At 46.2% G+C, this 27375-nt stretch overlaps 1 protein-coding gene across 1 annotated transcript; it reads left to right on the forward strand.

The window, feature by feature from the left end:
- Window positions 1-11803: 11803 nt before the first annotated feature.
- On the forward strand, window positions 11804-26559 carry TMEM14A (transmembrane protein 14A). Its single transcript, XM_006137755.4, has 5 exons — window positions 11804-11965; window positions 15381-15466; window positions 17694-17795; window positions 21796-21883; window positions 25903-26559. The coding sequence occupies exons 2-5, from the start codon at window positions 15391-15393 to the stop codon at window positions 25940-25942; spliced, it is 306 nt and encodes a 101-aa protein (XP_006137817.1). The 5' UTR covers window positions 11804-11965; window positions 15381-15390; the 3' UTR covers window positions 25943-26559.
- Window positions 26560-27375: the final 816 nt, after the last annotated feature.

The raw sequence follows: 27375 nt of genomic DNA on the forward strand, positions 1-27375 counted from the left end.
GTGGAAGAAAATAGTCACAACCATATATACCAAAGGATACAATTAAAAAAGGATACAAACTTAACATATATGAACTTAATATAATCATATATCACTTAGATCTCTGAAACCCCTAAGATATCAATGAGACTTCTCCATGGGCGGTGGGTGAAGGCCAGCTGGGGAAGGAAGCCAAAGCCCCACCCCATCTGCCCAAAGCCACACCCCTTCCATAAGACCACAACACTTCCCCTCACCCTCCCAGCCAAGACCTGCCCAACCGCAGCTGAGGGCCGGGACTGCTAGCGGTGTGGCCCCAGACTTCCCTGGACACTGGGGAGCCAGGTTGCTGCATAGCCCCAGCCCCTCTCAGGCAGCTGGGTAGTGCAGGCAATTTTAGAAAGGCAATTACCCGCCAACAGTGGACTTCATGTTGCCACTTGTCTGTCCAGACAGAGTTAGCTGTAGGATAAGTGTCTACATTTGTCACTAGGATTTGGAGACAATAGATACCAGAGTGTTCCCAGAGAATCCTTCCCAGATTTTGCATAGCTCCCCCTTGGACAGGACATTTACTGATGATTTCATTTAGTGCTATGGGATAATTAGTCACTGCAGATAACGTTCATAGTTGAGGTTCAGTTACAAAACTACACTAAAAGAACATTAAGGATGCAAAGTCAACCACACAGATGTTAGGAAATGCTGGAATTAAGGTTGCCCATGCAGGGGAAAATACCACGAGTGGACTTTGATGCAACATTTACAAAACTTAATATTACAGAGTCTTTGAGTCTTTATTTGGAGCTCATGTAGTAACACCGATATCTCCTGCTTTTCCTCTTCTTGCCTGGTCCCCTCCTATGATGACCAACAGGACAAAAAGGAAAAAGGGTTTGCTGCCACCTTATGGGAAAAGTAGGGCATTACCCACTCAGCAGCACCCAAGGACATCAGTAAAGGGGGACCAAAAAAACCCCCAAATAAACCTGGCAAATAATAAATTTGCTGAAGAATGTAATGTGCAAGGCACTGAAACTATTTACAGATTTAGGCTCAATTTAGCAAATATTTTTAGAAAAATGTCCCTGTTTTTTGTTGAAAAATTAAAATGGTTCATTTTAATCACGGTGAAATTATTTATTTCAGCTCTTTATTTTGAACCAGAAATGTAGCTAATTATTAACAATGCAGTTTAGAAATTTAGCATTTTTTAAAAAAGAGATGCAACATACAACATCAGCAAAAAAATATCCCCAATCTAAAAATAAGAAAAAGTTTGGTCAACCATAACATTCTGTTCAACCCCCAAATGGATTATTATTGTAGTTTCTAATGAGAGAGAAAAGGTGTGTGGGTGGGAATCAGTTTTAATTTGAACTGAACCAAACAGATTTTTCAGTTCAGCTCGCTAACTGGTTGGCATGTCTTCTGCTGTGTCTTTTTGTTATTATCATCCTTTCCTGATCTGATGGCCAAATGCTACAATGTTCAATGCCATCTCTGTTGTCCTTCCATGGTTGTAATATCTGAAATGCTTCCAGTTTCATGTTCCTCTGTGCTCCCACGTGCATACCCTAGCCCTGGAATGAGGGTACCAAGTGTGTGGACGCCGGCTGGTCAGCTGCAGCGTCGTGGGTAGTCTCTCTAAGGGTATGTCTACACTTTACTCCTCTCTCTCAAAAGGAATACAAATGCAGACACCCAAAATTGAAAATTAAGTGGGGATTTAAATATCCCGTGCTTTATTTGCATAATCGTGTTATGGCACTATTTTGAAATAGCGCTATTTTGAGAGAAAAAAATGGGGTTATTTCAAGATAAAACCCTTCCCTCGAAATAACAATCAAACCTCATTTTTTGAGGAGTGTGTTAGTGGGGGTATGTCTACACTACAAAGTTAGTTCAAACTAACTTTCATAGACGCTACACTAGCGCTCCGTTAGTTCGAATTTAATCCTCATTTAATCCTAGGTAATCCTCATTCCACGAGGATTAAGCCGAGTTTGAATTTACTAGTTCGAATTAAGGGCTGTGTAGACCCTTAATTCGAACTAGTGGGAGGCTAGCCCTCCCCAGGTTTCCCTGGTGGCCGCTCTGGCCAACACCAGGGAAACTCGTCTGCCCCCCTCCCGGCCCCGGACCTCTTAAAGGGGCACGGGCTGGCTACGGTCCCCGTGCCAGGTGCAAGCCTGCCAGCACCCAGCCAGCAGACCCTGCACCTGGCACGGATCGAGCCACCCACCCGATGCCCCCCAGCCCTCCCCCTCTTCCCGGAACCAGGCTGGTGGCTCCCGGGAGCTTGCCCGGGACCGCAAGAGGCAGGCACCTTCCTGGGCTAGTGCGGACATCGTGGACCTCGTCCACGACCTCCGCACTAGGCACAGGAAAGTGGCCGGCTAGGGCAGGAGAGCTGCCAGCCTGGCCACCCAGGAGCAGGTGTGCATGAAAATCAAGGGGGTCCACTGAGACCCCCGACCCTGAGCCCTGAGCTTACAATGGCTATCCTGGGTCAGACCAAAGGTCCATCTAGCCCAGTAGCCTGTCTGCCGAAAGCGGCCAACCCTAGGGACCATGGAGGGGATGGTCCGAAGACAGTGACCAAGCCATTTGTCTCGTGCCATCCCTCTCCAGCCTTCCACAAACCTTGGGCAGGGACACCACTCCTACCCCCTGGCTAATAGCACTCCATGGACCCAACCTCCATGACTTGATCTCACTTCCCTTTAAACTCTGTTCTAGTTGTAGCCTTCACAGCCTCCTGCAGCAAGGAGTTCCACAGGTTGACTCTTTGCTTTGTGAAGAGCAACTTTCTGTTACTAGTTTGAAGCCTGCTACCCATTCCTTTCCTTTGGTGTCCTCTAGTCCTTCTTTATGGGAACTAATGAAGAACTTTTCTGTATGCACCCTCTCCACCCAACTCCTGCTTTTAGAGCCCTCTATCCTGCCCCCCCTCCATCTCCTCTTTTCTAAGCTGAAAAGTCCCAGTCTCTTTAGCCTCTCTTCATATGGGACCTGTTCCCAACCCCTGATCATTGTAGTTGCCCTCCCCTCTCCCAGCCTCTCTCTTCCCCTCTCCCACCTCCTTTCCCCAGTCTCCTCCAGTTTTGTTCAATAAAGACAGATTCCATTTTTGAACACAATTGTCCTTTATTTTGTACATCAAGAAAAGGGGCTAGGGAAGGGTAAGTGGAAGGAGGTGAGGGAGGAATGGGGTACGCACCCCCGATGGGGAGGACTGGGCTGGCTCTGTGGGCTTCTGGGAGTGGAAGCTCTCCTGCAGCCCCCCGATTGCCCCTCTCCCCAGATGGCAGCCTGCGGCAAGTGCAGCCGGTCTGATGGCCGAGTGCTGTGATGTGCCCAGTGTGGGTAGTCCGGGCACTCCAAGCCAGGACTGCTTTGCAAGCGGGACACCCCTGAGAACTGTCTGTCCAGGGTGGGGGTTGGGACCCTTTAAGCGCAGCCCTCGGCTAGCCTGAGACAGCATCTCCACGCTCTAAGTCCTCCTCTGCTGCCCTGCCGGCACTGCGTCCGGCCATCCTTAAGCCCGGTTCAGGGTCCACTTAATGTGGACATGCTAGTTCGAATTAGCAAAACGCTAATTCGAACTAGTTTTTTAGTCTAGATCCGTTAGTTCGAATTAGCTTAGTTCAAATTAACTAATTCGAACTAAGTTAGTTCGAATTAACATTGTAGTGTAGACATACCCGGTGAGTCTACTACTATTAGGGTGTGTCTACACTGCACCATTATTTTGAGATAACTAGCGTTATTTCAGAATAATAATGTGAGCGACTACACAGCCATTACATTATTTTGAAATAATTTCCAAATAATGAATGGCTTATTCCGAAATTGGTAAACCTCACTTGGTGAAGAATAACGCCTATTCTGAAATAGCTATTTTGTTATAATCTGTAAGTAGAGACTCCACTGCAGCTATTTTGAAATACAATGGCCCTGGTGAGGGGCTAAGTTAATCTTTCCCGTGCTTCCCGGGGCTTTAAATCGAGATAGCAAGTCTACATTAGGGCAGCCTGCCCAGGACTAATTTTGAGGCTTCCCTGCAGTGTAGATATGCTATTTTGAAATAAGCTATTTTGGGTAACTATTCCAGAATAGCTTATTTTGAAATAAGCATACAGAGTAGATACCCTTAGTCTATAAACAACAACCCTGGACCTAGGTAGTTTAGGTTAATGGCCAAAGTCAATAATGTTAGCCCTTGTTTCAGAGCAGTACAGCCTAGAGCCCAGAGTCAATAGGGTCAGGGGTGGCAGCCCCGGTAGAGGGACTCAGGCCCACTCTACTAAGGATATTAAATTTAGATTAATCAGCTAAATAAATAGTCAATGTAATTTGCATCAACTATTCAATAAGGGCACCTCCACCTTTGAAATGTAGCAAGATCCCTGACAGCTCTTGCTACATTTCAAAGTCGGAAACACTGTGGGGAACATGGCCAGTGGAGGACTCAAGCAGTCCCCTGTTGGCCCCATGCTCCCGAAATGTAGCTCCTAGGGCTCTTGTACATTTCAAAAGCAAAGCACCTCCAGGAGCATGGAGCCAGTGGGGGACTGTTTGAGTCCCCAGCTCACCCCAGGCTCCCCTCAGTGCTTCTGCCTTTGAAATGTAGCAAGAGCTTTCTTGCTACATTTCAAAGGCAGAAGCACTGCCAGTTCCCCACTGTTCCCCTGCCTCTTCTCCCCACAGAGACTGTGCTGGGAGGAAACCAGCTTTTAAGCTGGCTCCCCCGAGCACCGTATCCTGCTCCCAACCTTTACTGCCTCTCTCTGATGGGTTTCCTGAGTCTCTGGTTCCCGCTGGCTGGTGCAGTTCTGACTGGAGGTCCTTCTCCTTTGGTGGCCAGCCCAGACTGAGCTGCTCTCCTGCCTTTTATGCTGCCCCAGCATTTGGAGCATGCCTGGTTTGGGTAAAGAGGTGGGGCTTCCTCCGCCCACAAGGTTTTAATCCCAACTGCTTCAGTGTGCAGGCTATGCACATTCTGTCACACCATAGAGACGATTATTTTAGAGGATTTTTTTTAAACTGAGGGCTGAAGATGTGAGACATCCCTTAAGAATGAATCTATTAAATCAGGAACTCTATCTCCTATTAAAGGGAATAGGAAATAAGTTGGTAAAGTACAGGCAGGAGCTAGTAGGACAAAGTCAAAAGCATAAGAGTCTCATTTAAGTATAAAGCAAGTGTAACCTGCACACCTTCTACATGTGTTGTACTGTCCCATCTAGTGGCACCTTACAGAGAGAATAATGAGTTGCTTTATACCCTTACATTAATAGCTAGCTGGCTTTTAGTTACACAAGCACCTAAATATTGAGAAAATGTACAAATGTTTATATAGAAATGCTAAATGGGCGAACTAGGGAGCCTGGCATTAAATGAGGATGTTGACATAATAGGCATTGCAGAAACTGAATGAAGGGAATCAATGGGAATGAATAATATTAGGGTACAAAATATATAGAAATGACAGAATAGGTCACAGTGATGGAGGAGTGGCATAATATGTGGAAGAAAAAGATATATATAGTAAATAAACTTAAATCTAACTATATACAAATATAGTAATAAACTTAAATCTAACTACTGTATACCATAAAACCTCTCTGCATAAAAAGCCCTTGCTTGAACATTAGGAATATAACAGTGAGAATGTACAATCGACCACCTAACCAGGATTGTGACTTTGAAATGCTCAGGGAAATTAGTGAGTCCCCAAAGGCAGAACATGCAGTAATAATGGGGGTTATCAATTAACTCCATATTAACAGAGTAAATGTCACATCAGGAAGGTATGCAGAGAGAAAATTTCTAGACACAATAAATGAGTGCTTCTTAGAGCAGTTTATCATGGGGAAAGGAAATGTTTGATTTAGTGCTAAGTAACACACAGGATCTAGTCCGAGAAGAGAATATAGTTGAACTGCTCAGTAATAGTGATCATAATGTAATTCAATTAAACATCTTCCTAGGGTTAAAGAGTTAAAGAGATGGTGAGACACAAAAAAAGGAATTTGAAGTCAAATCCTGCTGAGGGAAACAGAAAGGAGCATAAACTCTGGTAAGTTCAAATAGGCAGGCCAAGGAAGAATTTGAGAAGCAGCTAGCTAAGGACATAATAAAAATTAATAGTAAAACAATATCTAAGTATATCTGAAGCAGGAAGCCTGCTAGTCAGAAAGACTAGCAGACAATCAAGGTCCTGAGGGACGTTTTACAGAAGACATATTCTAAAATTCTTTGCATTGGTCTTCATTACAGAGGAATAGGAAAGATCCCTTCACACTATCCATTCTTTTTAAAGGGAAAAATAAGGAACTGTTCTGATCTGGGTGTCAATAGAGGATATTTTAGAACAAACTGATAAATTAAACTAATAAATCACCAGGACCAGATGCTATACACCCAAGAGTTCTGAAGGAAATCACATATGAAATTACAGTACAGGCAGTCCCCGACTTACGTTGGATCCGCACTTACGAACGGGGCTTTTCTCGCCCCGGAGCTCACGGGCGGCGGGTCACCACCCGTGTCCTCTGGGGCAAGAAAAGCTTCTCCTGGTCTCCCTGGTCTGCTGGGGGGGTCCAGCAAAGCCGCTGGACCCCCCCCCCCCAGCAGACCAGGGACACCCGAGCAAAGCCGCCGCCTGGGCGGCTTTACGAGCTAAGCCGCCCAGGTGGCGGCTTTGCTCGGGTCTCCCTGGTCTGCTGGGGGTGGAGGGGGCGTAGCTAGTGCGCCTCCCCCAGCAGAGCAGGCTTTTGTTGCGGGACGCCTCGGGTAGAGCAGCTGGGGTGCTGCCAGGTTGGTCATGTGGGAACCTACCGGGCAGCGCCCCAGCTGTTCTGTCCCAGGCTCCAGATTCAGCAGCTGTTGAAACTGATCAGGCTGATTCCAGGAAGCTGGGGGCAGAGCAACTCTGCCTCCGGCTTCCTGTAGTCAGCCCCTGGTCAGTTTCAGTGGCAGCAGCTGAATCTGGAGCCAGTTCCGACTTACATACAAATTCAACTTAAGAACAAACCTATAGTCCCTATCTTGTATGTAACCCGGGGACTGCCTGTACTACTAACCATAGGTGACTTATGGTAGCACTCAAGAGCTGCACTGCCCCCCAGTGCGCCTGCTAAAATTTTAATCACTAAGGCTACGTCTACACTGCAGGCTTCTTGCTCAAGAAGCCTTTTGCACAAGAGTTTTTCCACAAAAACTTCTCACGCAAGAGAACATCCACACCTCAAAGCGCATCGCTTGTGCTTTTGCACAAGAGAGTGTCCACACTGTATGGACGCTCTTGCGCAAGAAAACTCTGATGGCCATTCACAGAATGGCCATCAGAGCACCTGTGCTTTTTCCCACAGGAGCTTCTTACACAAGAAACCCCTCTGGAGCATCCACACGTGCCTTTTTGTGCAATAGCTGTAGCACAAAAGGGAGTTATGCCTTGTAGAAGGAGGTTTACCTACACCAACAAAAGCCCTCTGTTCTGCCGTTGTACTGCTGATTTACTTGTGTAAAAGCGCATTTGAGGTGTGGACACTAAGCAGATTTTTGCAGTGTAGACTTAGCCTAAATGGGGTGGTCTCAGGCCCCTTTCCTGCCACGCTGGGTGTCCTTCCCTATAACCCATTCGCCTGCAGGCACTGGTCTCCCCTGCTACTAACTGTGTAGGTAACTGTGAAGGGGTATACAAACTGCACACTGGGCAGCCAGGGGTGAGGGAGTGTGTCTGGGCCCAGCCACGCCTGCCATGCCACACCTTCAAGGAATGCACAGACTACAGGGCTGTGTCTAGACTGGCAAGTTTTTCCGGAAAATCATCTGCTTTTCCGGAAAAACTTTCCAGCTGTCTACACTGGCCGCTTGAATTTCTGGAAAAGCACTGACGATCTCATGTAAAATCATCAGTGCTTTTCCGGAAAAACTATGCTGCTCCCGTTTGGGCAAAAGTCTTTTTCCGAAAGACTTTTGCACAAAAGGGCCAGTGTAGACAGCATCGTACTGTTTTCCGCAAAAAAGCCCCGATCGTGAAAAAGGCCAATCTAGACACACTTTTACGAAAATGCTTTTAACGGAAAAGTTTTCCGTTAAAAGCATTTTCGGAAATTCATGCCAGTGTAGACGTAGCCCTGCAGGAGTTAAAAGGAAAGCAGAACAGCTCATTTGTGGGCTGACCAAGGAAGAGAAAAGATCTTTAACTTGTAGTTGCTGAGGGAAAGAAGGATCTCTCCCATCAGCAATTGCCAGATGGTCCTCCTTGAGCGAAGGGAGAACTTGAGTCTGATAGATCCTGAGAAAGAGGCATTTCTGCCTCTTGCATACTACCTCAGTTTGCTTGTGTTTATTTCCTTTGTTTTATTTATGGACTACAGGGGATTGGTCACTCTGTGATTACCTGTTCTGTTCATTCCCTCTGAAGTATCTGATCTTAGCGGCCACAGTCAGAAGACAGGATACTGGCTTAGCGGAGCTTGTAGTCTTGACTCAGTATGGCTGTTCTTCTGTTCTTATATTCTTACCCTGGGAAGGGAGAGACTTGAATTGACCTGGCTGGAGGCTCAAGTTACAAAAATAGAGAGCTGCCCTCCAAGTGGGAGAGAGTGGCCACACCACATCTGACCACAAATGGGCTCAAAATGGTAAGCTGACCCCCTTCCTACCCTCTTAATACAGACAACAAACTGTGGACATTAAAGGGGTGATAGGATGTGTCATGATCATGAGAGATGTCCAGCAGCCTGGGGCCTAAGGGGTTAACTATACCTAACCCAGGTAGAGTTGGCCAATAGGAATGTAGGTAGGAATTTCAAACTGGGACAAAGGAATTTTTTATTTTTCCCTCTCCTTTGTCCCGGGCAGTTTCTCTCCAGCTACTGAGGAGGACAGACAGAATGTCTCCCTACAAGAATAGACTCTTCACTCTTCTGTAAGTAAGGTAAAGTTTAAATAAATCTGTTAAGTTTTATTGTTTTATGGTTTGGGAAATGGGATCCGATGTCTGTGCATTTAAAATGGGGGTTTCTCTCTTTTGCAACTAAGTTTGGGCCCATGGTGGAATTCCCCATGAGTATATTACTTTGTGACTTTACCATCTAGTCAGTATGCTTGCAACAGGAATATTGTGGTGATAATAAAAGTTCTTTCTCTTTTCATTTTATTAACCTGGTATTGGTTAATTTTTGTGTCCTGGTTTCTACTTTAGGGGTGAGATTTCTCAAGTGATCTCTCCCCTGATTTTCTTATCATTACTTGGGTGGTGGCAATGGAATTTTTATCCCCAAAATCTAGGTTGTTGAGATTTTGGGGGGAAGTTTTTTACCAAAGCCTAGAAAGATAAGGTTCTGGGGTACTTTTGTGGGCCCCCACTTCTGCATTCATTGTGCCACAGTAGGGATGAAGCTTTGACAGGATGTAACCCAGGAAGGACAACCTTAAGATGCTCCTGGTAGCTAGACCCCTTTGTTAGCCCTCACAGTGACCTGGGTCCAAGTCTGAAGGAGTAAGAGTGCCTACCAACCCCTTCTCCTGCTGCAATTCAAAGGACCTAACCTTTTGACGAGTAAGTGGTACTCCCCCTCAGTATTGGCCATCACTGTAATCTATTGCTTAAATCAGCCTCTATGTGAGGGCTGGGGAATAGCTAATGTAACAGTGATATTTAAAAAATAAATAGGCTCTAGGGGCAAGCTTGGCAATTACAGGTCAGTAAGTCTGAATTCAATACCAGGCAACATGGTTGAAACTGTAGCAAAGAAAAAATGTTATAGATGAACACGATACAGCGGGGAAGAGTAAAGAGAGCTTTTGTAAAGGGAAATCATGCCTCACTAATCTGTTAGAATTCCCTGAGGGAGTCAACAAGCATGCGGACAAGGGTGATCCAGTCAAGCTAGTGTATTTGGACTTTCAGAAAGTCTTTGATAAGGTTCCACACCAAATGCTTTTCAGTAAACTAAGTAGCCATGGGATCAGACAGGTCTTCTCAATGATCAGTCACTGGTTAACAGATGGGAAATGAAGTGTAGGAGGAAATGGTCAGTTTTCACAATAGATAGACATAAATTATAGGATTTTCCAAAGATCTCTATTGGGACCAATTGCAGTTCAATACATCCATAAGTGATATGGAAATGGGAGTACAGTGAGATGGCAAAATGTACAGACATTGCAAAATTGCTCACTTATGTTCTTAATACAGGCAGTCCCCGAGTTACGCGGATCCGACTTATGTCGGATCCGCAGTTACGAACGGGGCACTTCCTCTCCCTGGTCTCGAGCAGACCAGGGAGAGGAAGCAAAGCGGCGGCGGAACTGTCAGCTGGGCTGTCAGCTGGCCGCGCGCTCCGCTCTGCTCCCCCCCCCTCTGCAGACCAGGGGGAGGGGGAGCAGAGCGGAGCAGAGCAGAGCGGCGGAACGCGCAGCCAGCTGACAGCCCAGACGCGTCTGGGCTGTCAGCTGGCCGCGCGTTCTGCCGCTCTGCTCTGCTCTGCTCTGCTCCGCTCCGTTCTGCTCTGCTCCCCCTCCCCCTGGTCTGCAGACCAGGGGGAGAGGAGGGGGAGCAGAGCGGAGCACGCGGCCAGCTGACAGCCCAGATGCGTCTGGGCTGTCAGCTGGCCGCGCGTTCTGCCGCTCTGCTCTGCTCCCCCTCCCCCTGGTCTGCAAACCATGGGGGGGGGGGGGAAGCAGAGCGGAGCACGCGGCCAGCTGACAGCCCAGACGCGTCTGGGCTGTCAGCTGGCCGCGCGTTCCACTGCTCTGCTCTACTCTGCTCCCCCTCCCCCTGGTCTGCAGACCTGGGGGACGGGGAGCAGAGCAGAGCAAAGCCGCAGAGCCCGAGGGCAGCAGGATAGCCACGGCGCGTCTGGGCTGTCCCGCTGCCCGCGTGCTCCGCCGCTTTGCTCCCCGTCCCCCTGGTCTGCAGACCAGGGGGACGGGGAGCAAAGCAGAGCAAAGCCACGGAGCCCGAGGGCAGCAGGATAGCCACGGCGCGTCTGGGCTGTCCCGCTGCCCCCGTGCTCCGCGGCTTTGCTCCGGACGCCTGTGGTACAGCAGCTGGGGCGCTGCCGGTTGGTCCCGTAGCGCCGCTCTGGGTGCCACTGGACCAACCCAGCAGCACCCCAGCTGCTCTGCCCCAGGTGTCCCCTAGTCAGCAGCTGCTGAAAATGACCAGTGGCTGACTACAGGAAGCCCCTGCCCCGGGCTTCCTGGAATCAGCCGCTGATCAGTTTCAGCAGCAGCTGACTTGGGGATGCCTGGGGTTCTTAAGTTGAATCTGTATGTAAGTCAGAACTGGCGTCCAGATTCAGCCACTGTTGAAACTGATCAGTTTCAGCAGCGGCTGAATCTGGACACCAGTTCCGACTTACATACAGATTCAACTTAAGAACAAACCTACAGTCCCTATCTTGTACGTAACCCGGGGACTGCCTGTACTTAAATGCAAAGCTGACTGAAGAGTTACAAAGAGTGCTCACCAAACTGGATGTTTAAATGTGATAAAGGGAGTGAGGCAATATCAATTATTGGATCAACATTTGTTGGTGAGAGAGACAAGCTTTTGAGCTTAGAAACAGCTAGTTTTCAGGTCTGAGAAAAATACTCAATGTGACAGCTAAATACATGGTGAAGCAAATTGTTTTGCATAAGTAGTTAACATCTATTTCTACCTACTGATTTTTCTGTGGGTCAGTCCCGCCCCCACCCCTGACGTGAAGGCCTGGGCCTTAGTGCTGGGGAGTTGTTGGCCTGGCAATACCCCGTGTTTCCCAGGAGGTGGCAGCAGGCCCCTGTGTTTTTCCAGGTCCCCGCGTGAGCTGCTGCGTTAGTATGAGGCCTCCGCAGAGAGGAAGCCAGTGCGGGCCTGGAAGCTTGGCCAGCCGTAGCTGCTTCTCAGGTGCGCGCCCGCCCCTCCAGCCAGCAGCAGGCACGCAGAGGGCGCTGGAGGCTGGAGCCGGGGAGGCCTGTTAAGGTACGTAGCGCTCCGGGACTCGGCCGGGCTGCACGGGCGCTAACCCCCCAGGGGCCCGGCGGGGTGTGTTGCCCGCGGGGGATGGGCGGGGGAGGAGCTGCGGAGCGCTCCGCCGGGCCAGGGAACGGACGCGGAGCTGCTGATGGCCGGAGGCAGCCGCAGGGAAGGTGCTTGCCCCCGGGACCCCCAGCTGACCGGAGCACCCGCCCTGCCCCTCTCCCAGCACCCCGGCCGCTCCCGTTTGCACTGGGCGGCGCAGGTTCTCTGCGGGCCTTCTCCGCAGGCTGGGCTGGGCAGCAGCGGCCCGCAGCGTTACTCGCGCCCCCTGCCCAGCTGCGCTGCTTTGGGCGTGGCCTCCCCGGAGCTGCCCGGGCAAACAGCCCTGGCCCCGAACAGCCTTGTCCCCTCCCGCTCCGCTCCTTGTGCGCGGTGCTGTGGGCGCTGCAAACGGCCCCTTGCCGCGCTTCAGCGGGGAGCCCGGCTGCCACACAAGCCAAGTGACCTGTTGGGTTAGCGCCATGCTCTTGGTCATAAATGGGGTTGCTCGCCCAGTAACGCTTGGAGCGGGTAGGGAGGCAGGTCACAGGATAGATCCTGGTGTCTTTGGGGCTCAGTGCAGGCACGAAACTGTGCCCGTGCGGAACTCGTTCCAGGGCTAGGAGCCCTAGATCGGGTCGGCAACCTTTCAGAAGTGGCGGTGCCAAGCTTTTACTTTCTTCTGTTTACGGATGGGGTGGGGGGTGGGCAGGAGTCGGCTGGGTATGGTACCATATTTTCTGAACCCCGCTGCAGCTAGCAAAAACAGTTTACAGGCAGTCCCTGGTTTACATGGATCTGACTTACATCGGATCCCTACTTACAAACGGGGTGAGGCAACCCGGCACTAGCTGCTTCTCCCCAGCAGACCAGGGAGACGCGGAGCGGCTTTTCTCAGAAGACACGTCAGCTTGAGAATAAAGGACTGAGGGAAGAGAGGTGTGGGAGAATAAAACTGAGCTCTGGAGAAATGTTTGGCTAGAGTTTCCCCTACAATATGTACCAGTTCCGACTTACATACAAATTCAACTTAAGAACAAACCTACAGTCCCTATCTTGTATGTAACCCGGGGACTGCCTGTAATTTAAATTGTTTAACAGATTAAGCGTTTCTCATGTTCATTTATCAAACTTCATTTTAAATAAAGTAAAATATTAATTTATATCCAATACAAACGGTTTCAATGTTTTATTTATGGTAGGGTTGAGGGCCACTGATCCACAGAAAAATCAGTTGGGGACTGCACAAGTGAGAAGCAAAAATACTCCTAAAAAAACCCCAACCCTCACTGATGTGGCTCCCAACTGAGACACCTCATTCGTGGCACTCCAGCCCCCAGGGCGATGAGAAGGGACAGGGAGGACTGAGGTTCAGTGCTTCCCATAGGCCAGATTTATTTTTCTGGGATTTTGGAGTTAATGGATTTTATGGACCCCCCTTAGTCTCTGGGGTGGGGACAAGTGTGCAGGATAAGACTGCCAGTGTGTGGAATAGGGTGAGAGGTGGGGTGCAGAAGCAGGCTGGGAGCAGGATGCATTTTGCATCAACTGTTCAATTAGTCAATGGGGTGATTCCGCCTTTGAAGTGTAGCAACTACTTCAAAGATGAAAGCACAGCGTGGAGCCTGGGATCAGCTGGGGACTCCAGCTGATCTCCTGCTCCATGGTGCTGCCCCTTTGAAACACCATGTGCAGCCTGATGCAGGGGCTCCACATGGCATTTCAAAATGTCAGCGCCACACAGAGCCCAGGATCAGCTGGGGACTCCCCTGCTACCTTGGGCTCCATGCAGCGCAGCTGCTTTGAAACGCTGGGAGGAGCCTGTTGCCGTGCTTCCTATGGTGTTTCATAGCAGCAGTGCCGTGTGCAGCCCATGGTCAGCGGTGAAGTCTCCAGCTGATCCTGGGCTCCGTGAAGCGCTGCCACGTGAAGCCCCAGGGTCTAGCCCCAGGCTTCAAGTGGCACTGACACTTTGAAGTACCCCCTCATCTTTCCCTCCCCACTGCCTCTTTCTGATAGAAGTAGCAAGGGGACGGTGAGGTGGGAAAGTGACTAGTCAACTAGCATGTTGACTATGCAATAAGCATTTGTTTATCAGATAGTCAGCTAGTCCTTCACATTCCTAGTCTGGCTGGGGGCAGGGGTAGGGGGAGGGAGGGGAGCAGGCAGGCGGGTGGATGGGCAGAAGCAGTGCTTTTTTTGTGATGGTACTGTCCCGATACGCAGTACCAGCACCTCCAGTTAGAGCTCAACAACATTTCCCCTAGAGTACCGGCATTTCTTTCTTTCTTTTTGTTTTTGTTTTTGTTTGTTTGTTTGTTTTGTTTAACAAAAAACACCACTGGGCAGAAGCAAGGGAGGGTGTGCAGGGTTTCGGCAGGGAGAAGGGAGTGAGTGAGAGAGGGATTGGGGTAGGGGGATCTGAGCATGAGGGAGTACATTTACCTGGCTTTTAGAGAGGAAAGCCTCTGGACCGTGTGCTGCCGTTCCCCCAGTTAGGTGGGAAAGGGGGGAGCTCAGCCCTCCTCCTTCATGCAGCAGGGATCCCAGTGCCATGGGTGGGGGGGAGTGAGGAAACCCTGACCTTCCCCGCCAGACCCGGCTCACTGCTGCTCCCCCAGCAGGGTGAGGAAGGGCAGGGGGAGAGCAGCACTGCATAGAGGTCAGTGCCATTAGAGGCAGTGGCCCCAGGGGGGGAGGGAACAGGGGAGGTTGCTGCAAAGCAGCCTTTTCCCTTGGCAGGCCACGCTCACTGCAGGCAGAGGCTGTTCTGGCAGCACCCCCTGTCCGTGAGAGAGGGTCCCTAGCTCCTTGCTGGGCCCCCCGTAGGTAGGAGCTGCTGGACCCAGTGAGAGCTGGGACTGAGCAAGTCTGCATCGCTGCACCTCTGCAGTTTAAATGTAGGAGGAGCCAGGCTGCCTGTACACCTGGCTCTTAATACTTTTAAACTGCAGAGTGCTGCAGGGGTAGCTCCATCATGACTTGGGGCTGAGCACACCTTCGTTTATCAACTAATCATGATTAGGGAACTATCCACCTCTTAACATCCTTACTTCTAAGATCCTAATCTTGTCAGGACTTATTCATAAGCATGACTGGTGCATCATTTTAGATATGCCACAATTATAAGGTCAAGGGGGGGGGGGCGGATAGACAGATAGGAGGATGTGAGAAGGAACAAAGGTTTCAGTAAAAAGTTCACACACTCAGTTTAAAAGCACATGCACGTTTTGGGTAGTGCCACGATACTGAAACTTGTAACTTGTTGTTTATTAGTATTTGGAGTGCTCATGGATATCACTTCATAATCCTAAATGAGAAATCTATTTTAAAGCAGAATTTGTCCTCCTTCTGTGTTGCAATTTGTTGTCTTTTTTAGAGTTGTAATCATGATTGTTGACTGGATTGGATTTGGTTATGCGGCAGTGGTGGCAATTGGTGGTGGTATAGGATACGTTCGCAAAGGTAAATGCTGCGTGTTACGGGTTGGATCACAGAAATCCCCTTGGGATTGTCACTGGTGTGCTGATCAAGGCACTGAGCCCACCACTGTGCCCTCTGGGACTCCTCACTACCCCATCCCACTGAGCCAGAAGCTCTGGTCTCCCTCTTCCCCTTCCTCCTCCCTCCGCCCCCCCCCCCCCCTCCCAGTCAAGGCACCGATTTGTGGTTACCAGTTCGCCCCTCAGAGTAACACAGACATTGAACCAATTTGGCTTCAAGAGGGCTCAATCCCCAATAGGTATCCAAACTCAAACAAATCCATCTTACCCTGTATAAAAATTGTATACAGAAAAAGCTCATAAGGTTAGCTCACTTGATCAATGCAAGAGAGATATGCACAGTAGTTGCTCCTCCCCAGGTAACAGTTATTTACATGGGGCTTGATAATGAACAATAGTATTTTTTTACTAAGTATAAAAAGTAGGATTTAAGTGATCACAAGTGAAAACAGATCAAAATAAGTTACAAAGTTAAAATGAACAAAAGATGCCATCTAATTCTAATACACTAAGAAGCTTGTTACATGCAAATTCTCACCTTTGTTGTTTTTATCTCAAGTCAAAGTTGATCTTTTTCTGACCTGGATTCACAGCTTTGCCGTCATCCTTTCCCTACAGTTCTTTGTTTCCAGGTGTCTTAGGGTGCATCTGCACTTCACGGTAGCTCGAAATAAGATACACAAATCTGCATAGCTCAAATTGCGTATCTTATTTCGATCTTATTTCGAAATAGCTTATTTCATACTTTGGTGCTGTCTACACATTAGCACAGTGGTCCCCAACGCAGCGTCCATGGGCGCCATGGCGCCCACTGGGCATTTATGTGCGCCTGCCAAATGACCAGGGCCAGCCCAAGCCATTCTTGCACCCCAGGCGTGTGGCGCCTGCTTGGCCCCCACCCCCGGGCATGCAGCGCATGAACAGCCCCGCCCCTGGGTGCCTAGCAGCCCCAAAAGGTTGTGGACCACTGCATTAGCACATTTAGAATTAAAAACAGATTAGTGTATCATATTTCTAAGTTCACACACAAGAATGATACTTGTTCATTTCTTCACTAGATTGAAGAGCCCTTTAGTATCTGGTGTCTTTTTACAAGAAGAAGGTGCTTACTCTGCATAATCAAGTCATTTCTTGATCTTTTTTATATGTTAAACAGATTGACTCTTTAAGTCTACCACTATGTAAGGGCTGGTCTACACACAAAACTAGGTTGACCTAGAAACATCGATTTTTCACACCTCTAAATGTCATGGTTACGCCAAAGACCCAGTGGAGACAGCGCTAGGTCAATGGAAGAACTTCTTTTGTCAACCTCTCAAAGAAGTGGATTTACTACAGAAGAAGCCCCTAAACTGTGGGGTCCTGTCTACATGATCCCTTCTGCCCCAGAGCCATGATCCCTTTCCCGACCCTTTGGGGGGATGTGTATAGGAGGAAGGGGCAGCACGAGGTAAAAAGTTTGGGGACCACTGTCCTATGGTGATGAAAGAACCCCTTTTGTCTCTGTTAGTAAGTGCCTGCGCTATAGCAGCATAGGTGCGGCTGTGCTACCATAGGCTGCGTCTAGACTGGCATGATTTTGCGGAAATACTTTTAACAGAAAAGTTTTTCTGTTAAAAGTATTTCCGCAAAAGAGCGTCTAGATTGGCACGGATGCTTTTGCGCAAAAGCATCCGCGGCCAATCTAGACGCGATTTTGTGCGAGAAAGCCCCGATTGCCATTTTAGCCATCAGTGCTTTTTTGCGCAAAACAGTTCTTCCCTGTCTACAAGTGGCCCTCTTGAGCAAGTATTCTTGCGCGAGAGGGCTTTTTCCCGAGCGGGAGCATGAAAGTATTTGCGCAAGAAGCACTGATTTTGTACATTACAAAGTCAATTCTCTTGCGCAAAATCAAGCGGTCGGTGTACACAGCTGGCAAGTTTTTGCGCAAAAGCCAGTCTACATGCACCCATAGTGTTTCTAGTGTAGACATACCCTAAAATTGATCTCATTGAAACATTACATAGTAAATATTTTTTGTGTGTGTGGAGTAATTGGTAGCCAAATTATGGGAATGCTCCAAGTCATCTCAGATTTTGGTGGTAGCAGCAAAATGCACAGTAAATTGTCTAATAAAGTATTCTGTAGGCTGTTTTTTCAGTTTTTCCTCACATTTTCATTTTCATATTCCTTTAAATGGCTTGCTGCAGGAAGTATAGTCTCGTTGGCTGCAGGTCTTTTCTTTGGTTTGGTGTCTGGTTATGGAGCATATTGCGTAACACATAATCCCAGAGATGTGAAGATATCATTATGTAAGTATTTTACGTTACTAAAGGAAAGAGCATTGGAAAATTTTAAAAAATACAGTTTAAAAAGCATGTTTACATGGATTAAAGACTGTTCAAAATTCATATTCTGTTTAATTTTTGCATCATATGACACCTCAGTCTACCTAACCGTTTAAATCAGTTTAAACTATGTTCCGTGGCGCACCAATTTGTCGCAGAGAGCGATAAATTCAAAATGGCCACCCTTAAAGGGGTAGGCGACTTTTTTGTGGGTTTTTTTTTTTGTTTTTTTGCACAATAACTTTTCTCCCGACCTTTTTTTCCTCAATAACTCGTCTCTCCCTCCCCCTCCTTCCCCCCCCCCCCACCTCCCCCCGCAACAAAAAATCCTTGGTGTTCCTCATAAGAAAAAATTATTGTTCCGTGTTCCTCGGTCTTACAAAGTTTAAGAAACACTGATTTAAATAGACACTTTGCTTCAGTGTAGTCTATTACAGTTGGAAGCTTTATACCAGGAGTGGGAAATCTTTTTTCTATCAGGGGCAATTGACCCACAGAAAAAAATCAGTTACGGGGGAGGCCTGTAGGTGGGAAAGGGAGCAGAGTCTCAGGTCTTCTCCTAGGCTCAGACAGTGGGGACAGAAATGGGGGCTCGGTACAGGAAGGAGCTTCAGGCTAGGGCACAGGGTTGGGGTGAGGGCGCCTGCTGAGGGTAGGGGCTCTGGAGTGGAACCAGGAATGGGCCAAGTATTTGGGGTTTCAGGGTTGGGGCCAAGGGTTTGAAGTGCAGGAATGGGATCAGTGCTGGGGCATGGGTTGCAAGATGCAGCTCTCCAGAAAAGTCTGGGTGTGAAAAGTGGCTCAGGGTGCAGGTGGGGGAGAGTTATGGTACAGGATGGAATTACTGACTGACAGGGGAGTTGGGATGCGGGCTCTCATGAGGAGGCATTTACCTCAGGTGGCTCGCAGGTGGCAGTGCAACAGGGCGAAGGCAGGCTCCCTGCCTGCCCCAGCTCTGCACTGCTTCTGGAAGCAGCTGTCTCATGTGGCCCCCAGGCAGAGAGGCGAGGCAGCTCTGTGTGGTTTGAGCTGCCCACACCCACAAGTGCTTCCCTGCAGCTTCTATTGGCCACAACACCTGGCCAGTGAGAGCTGTAGAGCATGCACTGGGGGCAGGACAGGTCAGGGCAAGTGGAGCTTTTCTGATGACCCTGTGCCTAGGGTCTATACGGACATGCCAGTGCTTGTGGCTCCAGCCCCATGGGTGAGTTCCAAGGCACAGGGTTTCTGGTACACAGCATGGAGACTTGCTCCAGGACAGATGAAATGAAGTGGGCCTGATCCAGGCCACAGGTTCCCCACTCTCTGTTTTATGCATACAAAATTCAAGTAGTAGGATATGACAGAGACTAGATATTAGAGGTAATACCTTTTATTGGACCAACTTTTGTTGGTGGAAAGTAGAGGCTTTCATGCTTCACAGAGCTTTTTTAGATCTGGGAGTGTCTAAGCTAAATGCAAGTTGGAACAGGTTGTTCACATATGCTGCAGGAGACCTTTAAAATGAAGTAGGTGAGCTAACCCTTAATTGCCTATCTTGTCTCTCTCATATCTTGGACCTAACAAGACTACAGCAATATTGCAGACAGGTAATAGGATACTGAATTTACTGTATCTGACATAGAATAAATGTTTTCTTTACTTACATTTTAAAAACACTTCTACTGTTAGGTTAGTTTTTTTAATTTTTGTTTTTGTTTTTTAATTTTTGTTTACAAGGTAAGGGCCTGAGCCTGCAAAAACCTACCTCCATGTTTAACTTTGTGCCTGGCAATAACCTCTGTAAATCTGGTGCAAACCAGATGATGATTTAGTGTGATAAGGCTAAGCATGTGCATAAGTGTTTACAGGATCTAGGTCTAAAATACAGCAATCACTACTATATCTATCTCCAGTTCTGATTGTAACAAGAATATCCCATAATAAAAGGTGATGCTTTGCTAGGAAACCACAATAGTAGTTCATTTATGTTTTATGTGCATGGGAAATTATACCATCCAAACAAAAAAGACAAGTTTCTATCTTAAGCGTTTTTATAAGTAAATGGTATACGTTGTCCTGACTTCCTTGAGCTCTTGAATTCAGATTTTTATGACTGGAGCAGCTGTGGGAATTTAGGACTAAATATTCTGAAATAGTTCATCATTTTTGAGTGTCCAATTTGAGACACCTGCAGCCTGTGCTGAGTGCCTACAGCTCCCATTGGCCTCACTTGGAGCTGGGGGTGCTCGGCACCCATGGGAATGGAACCCAAGTTTTCTTGGCATTCTTGAATAATACAGGCACTAGTGCCTGGTCAGTAGAGCCTTTATAGAATGGACACACTTTTTAACCTGGGATGGTGTAAGTATGGCTATTAGCCAGGATGGGTAGGAATGGTGTCCCTAGCCTCTGTTTCTCTGGAGGTAGGTGGGTGATGGGAGGGATCACATGATGATTACCTGTTGTGTTCCCTCCCTCTGGGGCATCTGGTATTGGCCACAGTTGGCAGACAGGATACTGGGCTAGATGGACCTTTAGTCTGACCCAATATGGCTGTTCTTACGTTCTAAGTATATTCAGGGCTTCAGATGAAGATCATGTGGTGGAGCAGTCTTGGTGGAGCACATGTCTGAGGTCAAATTATGGGAGCATGTGATTAGAAATTACTTTTGCTTTATTGTTCAATGTGTACATGCTTAATAAATGTAACTTTATGATCTGTGTTTAGCTGTCGGAACTTGTCTTAGTATTGTGAGACGAGTCTGCAGAACTCTTTTATACTCCCTTCCCAAGCAAACGTAACTCTTCTCCACTGTGACCACCCTGACGTGCAAAGGGCGGGTTTTTGATTCTGGAACGGGATACTTGGGTTGCCTCATAATACAAAGAACTTAGTCATTTCCAACTGCAGAATTTGAGTCCTGCTGCATATGCTAGACTTATGTTCTTGCCAACTCTTAAAAAGGAGCACTGTATGATTCCCACAGTAGCTTTAATCATGTCAGTATTGGAGTTGTGGTTAGAACCTGTATTATGCTGCATCAGATATCCTATCACAATACTGAGCTATCCCTATCTCTCTTATGCCAATGTGGTATTGTCTAGCATCAGAGGAACTAGGTGGGATGAAACTTTTGGTTCCCCTGATGCTATTAGTGGCAACTCAGAGTTGGCACTGCCTCTCACAGCCAAGAATTAGTGTGAGGTCTAACCCATGAACCAAGGAACCTGTGGCCATGCTGTAAGCTGCAGTAGATATATTCCTAAGGAAAATATTTGACAAGCAGTTGTTTATATTTTCAAGAAACTTTGCAGCTAAAAGAATTAACTTTTTTTAATTGAAAGCAAAGATTAGCCTTCGCATTTATAGGTTCCTGAAACTGGGGGTTGGGAAAGGAGATTATAATGATGAGGGGATTTGTGAGACAGTGTTCAGTCATCTGTTACAATGTGTAGTGGCTCAGACCATTCCTCTGATTGCTCTTTACGTGCAAAAATAGTGGAATAATTCACGCTGATTGACAGTCTACAAAATAAGATTCTACATGTATTCAAACATCTGAGAAAAACAGAGAACTGTATTTTGAAAGATTTTTGGGATGTAGATTAAAATAATGAGGCAAAGTTGTTTCATCTCTAAATCTCAAGGGACTTGAGTAGCATAATTATCTCCATTTTACAGATGGGGTAACTGAGGCACAGAGCCTTGCCCAGTGTCACTCAGCAATGCAGTGACTGAGCTAGAACAAGAACCCAGGTCTTCTGAGTTTTAGTCTGATGCTCTAGTCATTAGCTCACACATGTAGCTACTAGTTACAGCATGCAGTTAGACCTTGAAGAGTTTTATCACATGAAATTTCCTAGTAATAGGCAGTAACATATGTTTTTGGTAGTCCTTTGATAAGTAACCCTACTTGAAAATTCTACTGATATATAGTCTCAGGGAAAACAGTAAATATGGTGTTGATTTGTCTGTTAACAGTTTCAGCTTTCATTCTGACCATTATAATGGGCATGAGGTTCAAGAGGTCCAAGAAATTAATTCCGGCTGGACTAATAGCTGGTTTAAGGTAGGTGTGTATATCAATCTTCCTACTGCAGTGATTTTAACCTGTTTCAAGTTGTAGCCAGATGACATCTAATCCAAGAAAATGATGATCAATGTTGTTACCATCCAGTGACTGTTGGACAGAATACAAGAAATGCACATGAAGCTCTTAGTCCAGTTTCCACTAGACAGCTTTCCACATCTGGCCACAAAAATCACACATCTGATAGTAACTGAGAACTAGGGATGTGAAAGTGTAACCATGTACACAATTAACCAATAAGCCTGAGGTCATGGATTAACTTTCATGGTTACATGCAGGCTCCTGGTGCATTCGGGGAGCTGGTTTAATAGGTGGCTTCCAGTGCACACCAGCTCCCAATAAGCTGCCTGCCCCCCTCTTCTGCTGATGCTTTTGTATCAGAAGCAGCAGCACAGGAGGGACAGATGGGAGCCAGCTCACTCATATAACCATATAACGTGGTTATTTTCAGCAGTTAGACTTGTACATAATTACTCACATTTTAACATCCCTACTGAGAATCTCAGAAAAGAGGATATTATCAGATGCCAGTACATATTGGCAAAGGCCTTAAAAAGTATCTAGGGTAATTGTACCAAAATTTTAAAATATGGGTACTTAAATTTGGAGTCTTACATTCATACTCAGTGACCTGAATAAAAATAGCCCGGCTTTTCATGAGTTCTGAGCAATTTTCATTGGAGTCTATGGAAAATGTAGATACTTTGAAGATAAGGTTACTTTTATTTAGTTGTTTTGTCTTGAGGTAACTAGGTTTGAAAACTTTGGCCAATGTTACTGCAAATCCAGGAGTCAACTGTTTCATTACTCTGCTGCTATTCTTTATTTTGACATATCGAGGATATTTTCCATATTTATTTCACAGTTCAGTTCCATTGTAATTCCAAACTTATTCTCTGTAACTCCATCTCTCAAAACATTTTTCAGTTGCAAGTAAGTTGTTTTTCTAACTGTTCACACTACAAAATGAACTTGAAAATCAATTTTTTTTTCTACATTTTCCCTCATCATCATTATTGAAAGATTTAGCTGTGAGAATTTGTGTTGATGGTACATGAGGTAGAGTAAAAGTTATTTTCCTTTCTTGGACCTGTAGCGTCTATCTCTAGCTAACAAAGGTACACATCAATCAAATGGTCAGCTTGGTTCTCATGGTAGACACTTCTATGGTGATTCATGGATTTTAAGTCCCAAAGTAAATATTATAATAATTGTCTGACCACTTGCATAATACAAGCCATAGAATTTCATCCAGTAATTCCTGCCATAAACTCTTAACATCTCCAGAGCTAAAGCATTTTCAAGTGATGTAAGAGGCAGAAAAGTATTCAGGTTGTAGGTTGAATTTGCAGGGCAGAAACTTAGAAGTATCCTTTTTATCTTGTGATGGACCGGGCCGGGTCTGGGCACCGCTGAGGGCATCCACTCAAGGCGAATTACTCAAACTCAGGGCTCCTTACACTTCCTGACTGGCAACCTTCCCAGACAGGTCACAAACCAGTCACACCAAGCAAACCCCTCAGACATGCCAGCTCTCCTTGTGCCATAATCAGCCTCAGGCCTTATACACAAGTGAGGGTTTATAGAACCCAATCTCACCTACCCCGAACAGGTCTTTCCAGTCCCAAAGAACCAGCCACAAGATCACGCTGGGCCAGTCCTTTAGAATCTAAAATCTAAAGGTTTATTAATAAAAGAAAGAAAAGCATGAGAGCAAGGTTGTTAAGGAGAATACTTTACATGCATCAAATTACCAAGTTCTCAATGCAAGCTCTCAGCAGAGATGATACAAACTGCTATCTTAAAAGTCTCTGGTGTACCTCCATGATTCTTCCTGGCTCTCTGTCCCTCACAAGGCTGCATCTGGGTTCAGGACCAGAATTGTAGACAAGATGGAGTTCACCTCATGGCATTTTATATCCCTCCTGGTGTTGTCCTGGCTAGAGCAGGTTACATGGTTGAAGTGACCTACCTCTGTTTCACATGCTGGCAGCCATTATGCCCTGGCTGGTTTGCAGGTATCCAGATTTCCAGACACATTCCTCAGGTGTGTATCGGGCTCTCCGAGAGCCTGGTCCCTAGAGCCTTGTTAATTTGCATAGTCACTGAGGGTATGTCTAGACTACATGGCTCTGGCGACAGAGCCATGTAGATTAGTTTACTAGACATACCCAAATGAAGCGGCAATTTAAATAATCGCCGCTTCATTTAAATTAATATGGCTGCCATGCTGAGCCGATCAGCTGTTTGTCAGCTCAGCGCGCTAGTCTGGGCGCTCCGCGGTTGACATCAAAGGAATTTGTCGACCGCCCCGTTATGCCTCATGGGATGAGGTTTATCGGGGTGGTCGACGAATGACCTTGTTGTCAACCGCGGAGCGTCCAGACTAGCGCACTGAGCTGACAAACAGCTGATCGGCTCAGTACGGCAGCCATTTTAATTTAAATGAAGCAGCGATTATTTAAATCGCTGCTTCATTTGGGTATGTCTAGTAAACTAATCTACATGGCTCTGGCGACAGAGCCATGTAGTCTAGACATACCCTGACTGGACATTCCTTCCCGTTGCTCTGTCTCAGACAGAGAATCTTCCAGCATAAGTACAAAGTACATATTTATAACTCCACATACTGATATCATACAAGTACCTGAATAGCATATACAGAATCAGTAGAACATAAGCTTTCATTTGACACCTCACATAGCCCCCTTTGTGTACATACTTTGGGACAAACACCCTCCACCCCATGGGTGCAGCAGTGACCTGTCTGATCCCCTTAAAATCCAGTAATGTGACAGACCTTCTGTAAAAAGAAATTGTATATGGTGTCACTGAGGGCAAGTCTACACTCCCCTTAATTCGAAGTAACAGGCTTGGTAGTATGGATGCTCGTCTTGTTATTTTGAAATAATGGACTTGTTATTTTGAAATAATAATTCCTCTTGTTTAGAGAAATAAGCGTATTTCGAAATAGTTATTTTGGGAGTTATTATTTCAAAATAACTTATTTTGAAATAACCTGGTAGTGTAGACCTAGCCTGAGAGAATAAATATAGAACTCTAATGTCACTCTTCTGACAATAACTGCATTTCATGCATGCAGGCCAGGACTAAAACAATCCCCTTGGATTAATATTTGTGCAAGGTCTGTATTAATAGAACTCCTTGTATGGCTAAGGCAGCTCATTACAAAAACGAAACATCCTGGACCAAATTCTGCCCTGAGTTCACTGGGGCTACCCAGAGTGCAAGTCAAGTGTCAGACTGTGTTTCAAAATAGAATCGTTGCTGGCAACTGTTATTTGACATCTTTGCAAGTGAACTAGTGCAGCTGCAAGCGTATATAGGGAGACACCATCTTCAGCACCTTTTAACTGTTGTAAACGATAGCTCCATTTCAGAGAGCAGTGAGAGCCAAATACCTTTTAAACCAATAGGGTTTAAGACAGAGTATCACTCTTCATTAAATCTTTCTTGTAGCAGCTATGGACTAGGCCTTTTACTGTATTTATTTAAACTGTATGAAGATTATCTTAATTAGAACATGAACTTTATGCCTGGCATGAGCACTTTGGAAGTTATTAACCATGCAAAAGAATTCTGGTAACTGAAACCTCCTAGAACACATTGGAAAAGCAATTCCGTGTTCTTGTTTTCAAAATCTCTCCTTCATATGGATCAAAACTTAAAAGGAGTGTTGTCTCTAACCATGTTAAGTGACAGGAGAATCAGACCCAAAAGGTCTAGAAGATTGTGCATTCTAGAACCCTTAAGTCCTGATTCTCATTAGCGTTACACTGGTGTAATTTCATCGACATCTTCCGAGGTATGCTGGCATAGAACGGGTAAAGGAAGAGGAGACCCAGCCCCTAGAAGTGTTTTAAAAATTCTGAATGATAAGTTCCAGATCCTCTCATTTGTAAATTAATGAAAGGATTTTATGCTATTTGATCATACCCAAACTTGACTGTTTGTTTTTTATTTTTGTGTTGATGCAGCCTTTTGATGATACTGAGATTGGTTTTTCTGCTGCTATAAGAGACAACAGCAACTAAGGACTGAAGTATAAATATCATTTCCCTTCAGCAAGCAGCCAAGCTCTTTGTACTTGAAATATGTTTCTCTTTTGTATTTTTTCACTGTAAAAGTTAACAAATATACCTGCAATTTAATTCCTCAAAGTTCTCTATGCTGAAAGCTTTTTTTTAAGCAAACAAGGAGGTTTTTGTTTGTTTCTTTCTTTCATCATTGTTTTCATTTAAGCAACTTATTGGCTGGATTTTTTCCCAGAAGTGTGAGAGCATAACAGCACGATAGAAATCAGGTGATGTTAGAAATGTTCTGCACATTTGAAACTCAAGCTATGTATGGATATTTCATTAAGCCAAAAAGTGTGTAGTATTAAAACATAATCTTGTAAGCATCTAACGATAAATAATCAACAGCAGCTCCACATAATGTACAAACTATAGTCTTGTCAATACTGATCATGTAATGCCACACTGTATTTTATCAAAATCACTAACAGATGAAGAGGTATATGCTTGTGTTCTGCATTGCACTGCTAGAATATATTTTGTTTCTAAATATGTAAATATTTCCTTCTACTGGAAATGTAGAATGTACACACCAAATAAAAGATGGACCAATTAAAACAGTTTTTCTTTAATCTTTCATGTTTACTAACAAACTTCAGGGACCATTATTTGAAGTGGCATGCGTGACTGGAAGGGTTTTGATTGAATAACTGTGTAAACATAAGGGTCCAAGTCTACAGAATGTTCTCATCTTCTGTTGAAATGAATGGAAGCTGAATAATGCTGAATATCTAAACAAAATGAGTCCAGTTTGCAGTTGTGATATGAAGCTGACTGTGGAGCAGCATAAGGATTCGTGTCAACTCTTTAGAGTAGCATTTCCTCCAGCTGCAGCTGGATATTTCCAGCAACTAATTTTAGTTGGCATCCGGCTGATCAAGGAGGGCTGCAGCTCTCTCTCTCTCACTTCAGGAGATGACTGACTGGCTTTATCCTAACTCTTCATGGGGCAACTTTGCTACTTACTATGTGACTGTTTGATGACATGGCCAATAACCATATGCCCCCCTTTTTCCCAGACACAGTTAGGGTTTCTAGGAAGGGGAAGGAAGGCAAACCGTTTCTCAGACTGGCTGTGAACAGCTTATAATTAGAACCACTGTGTTTTTAGTTTGTTAGAACAGTGGTTCTCAAACTGAGGGTCAGGACCCCATTTCAGTGAGTTTGCCAGGGCTGGCTTGGACTTGCTGGGGCCCAAGTCCCACTTCTCAGGACCAAAGTCCAAGGGCCTCACTCCTGACTAGTGAGGTTCTAATTACAGGCCCTATGCCTTGGGCTGACCCTGGGGCTTTGGACCCGTTTAGGGCATTGGGGTTTGAGCTGTGGTTCCACCCTGCCCAAGAGCAGCCAGGGCTTCGGGTCTTCCCTGCTAGG

The sequence above is a fragment of the Pelodiscus sinensis genome, chromosome 3 (genome assembly GCF_052426305.1).
Source record: "Pelodiscus sinensis isolate ZL-2025 chromosome 3, ASM5242630v1, whole genome shotgun sequence".
In the NCBI taxonomy this organism is placed as follows: Eukaryota; Metazoa; Chordata; order Testudines; family Trionychidae; genus Pelodiscus; species Pelodiscus sinensis.

What these genes read in the sequence shown, in the direction of transcription:
- TMEM14A (XM_006137755.4), top strand. Translation starts at nt 15,391, where the DNA reads ATGATTGTTGACTGGATTGGATTTGGTTATGCGGCAGTGGTGGCAATT. An exon ending in TATAGGATACGTTCGCAAAG is followed by an intron (nt 15,467 to 17,693) that starts GTAAATGCTGCG and finishes GGCTTGCTGCAG; the next exon opens with GAAGTATAGTCTCGTTGGCT. An exon ending in GGACTAATAGCTGGTTTAAG is followed by an intron (nt 21,884 to 25,902) that starts GTAGGTGTGTAT and finishes GTGTTGATGCAG; the next exon opens with CCTTTTGATGATACTGAGAT.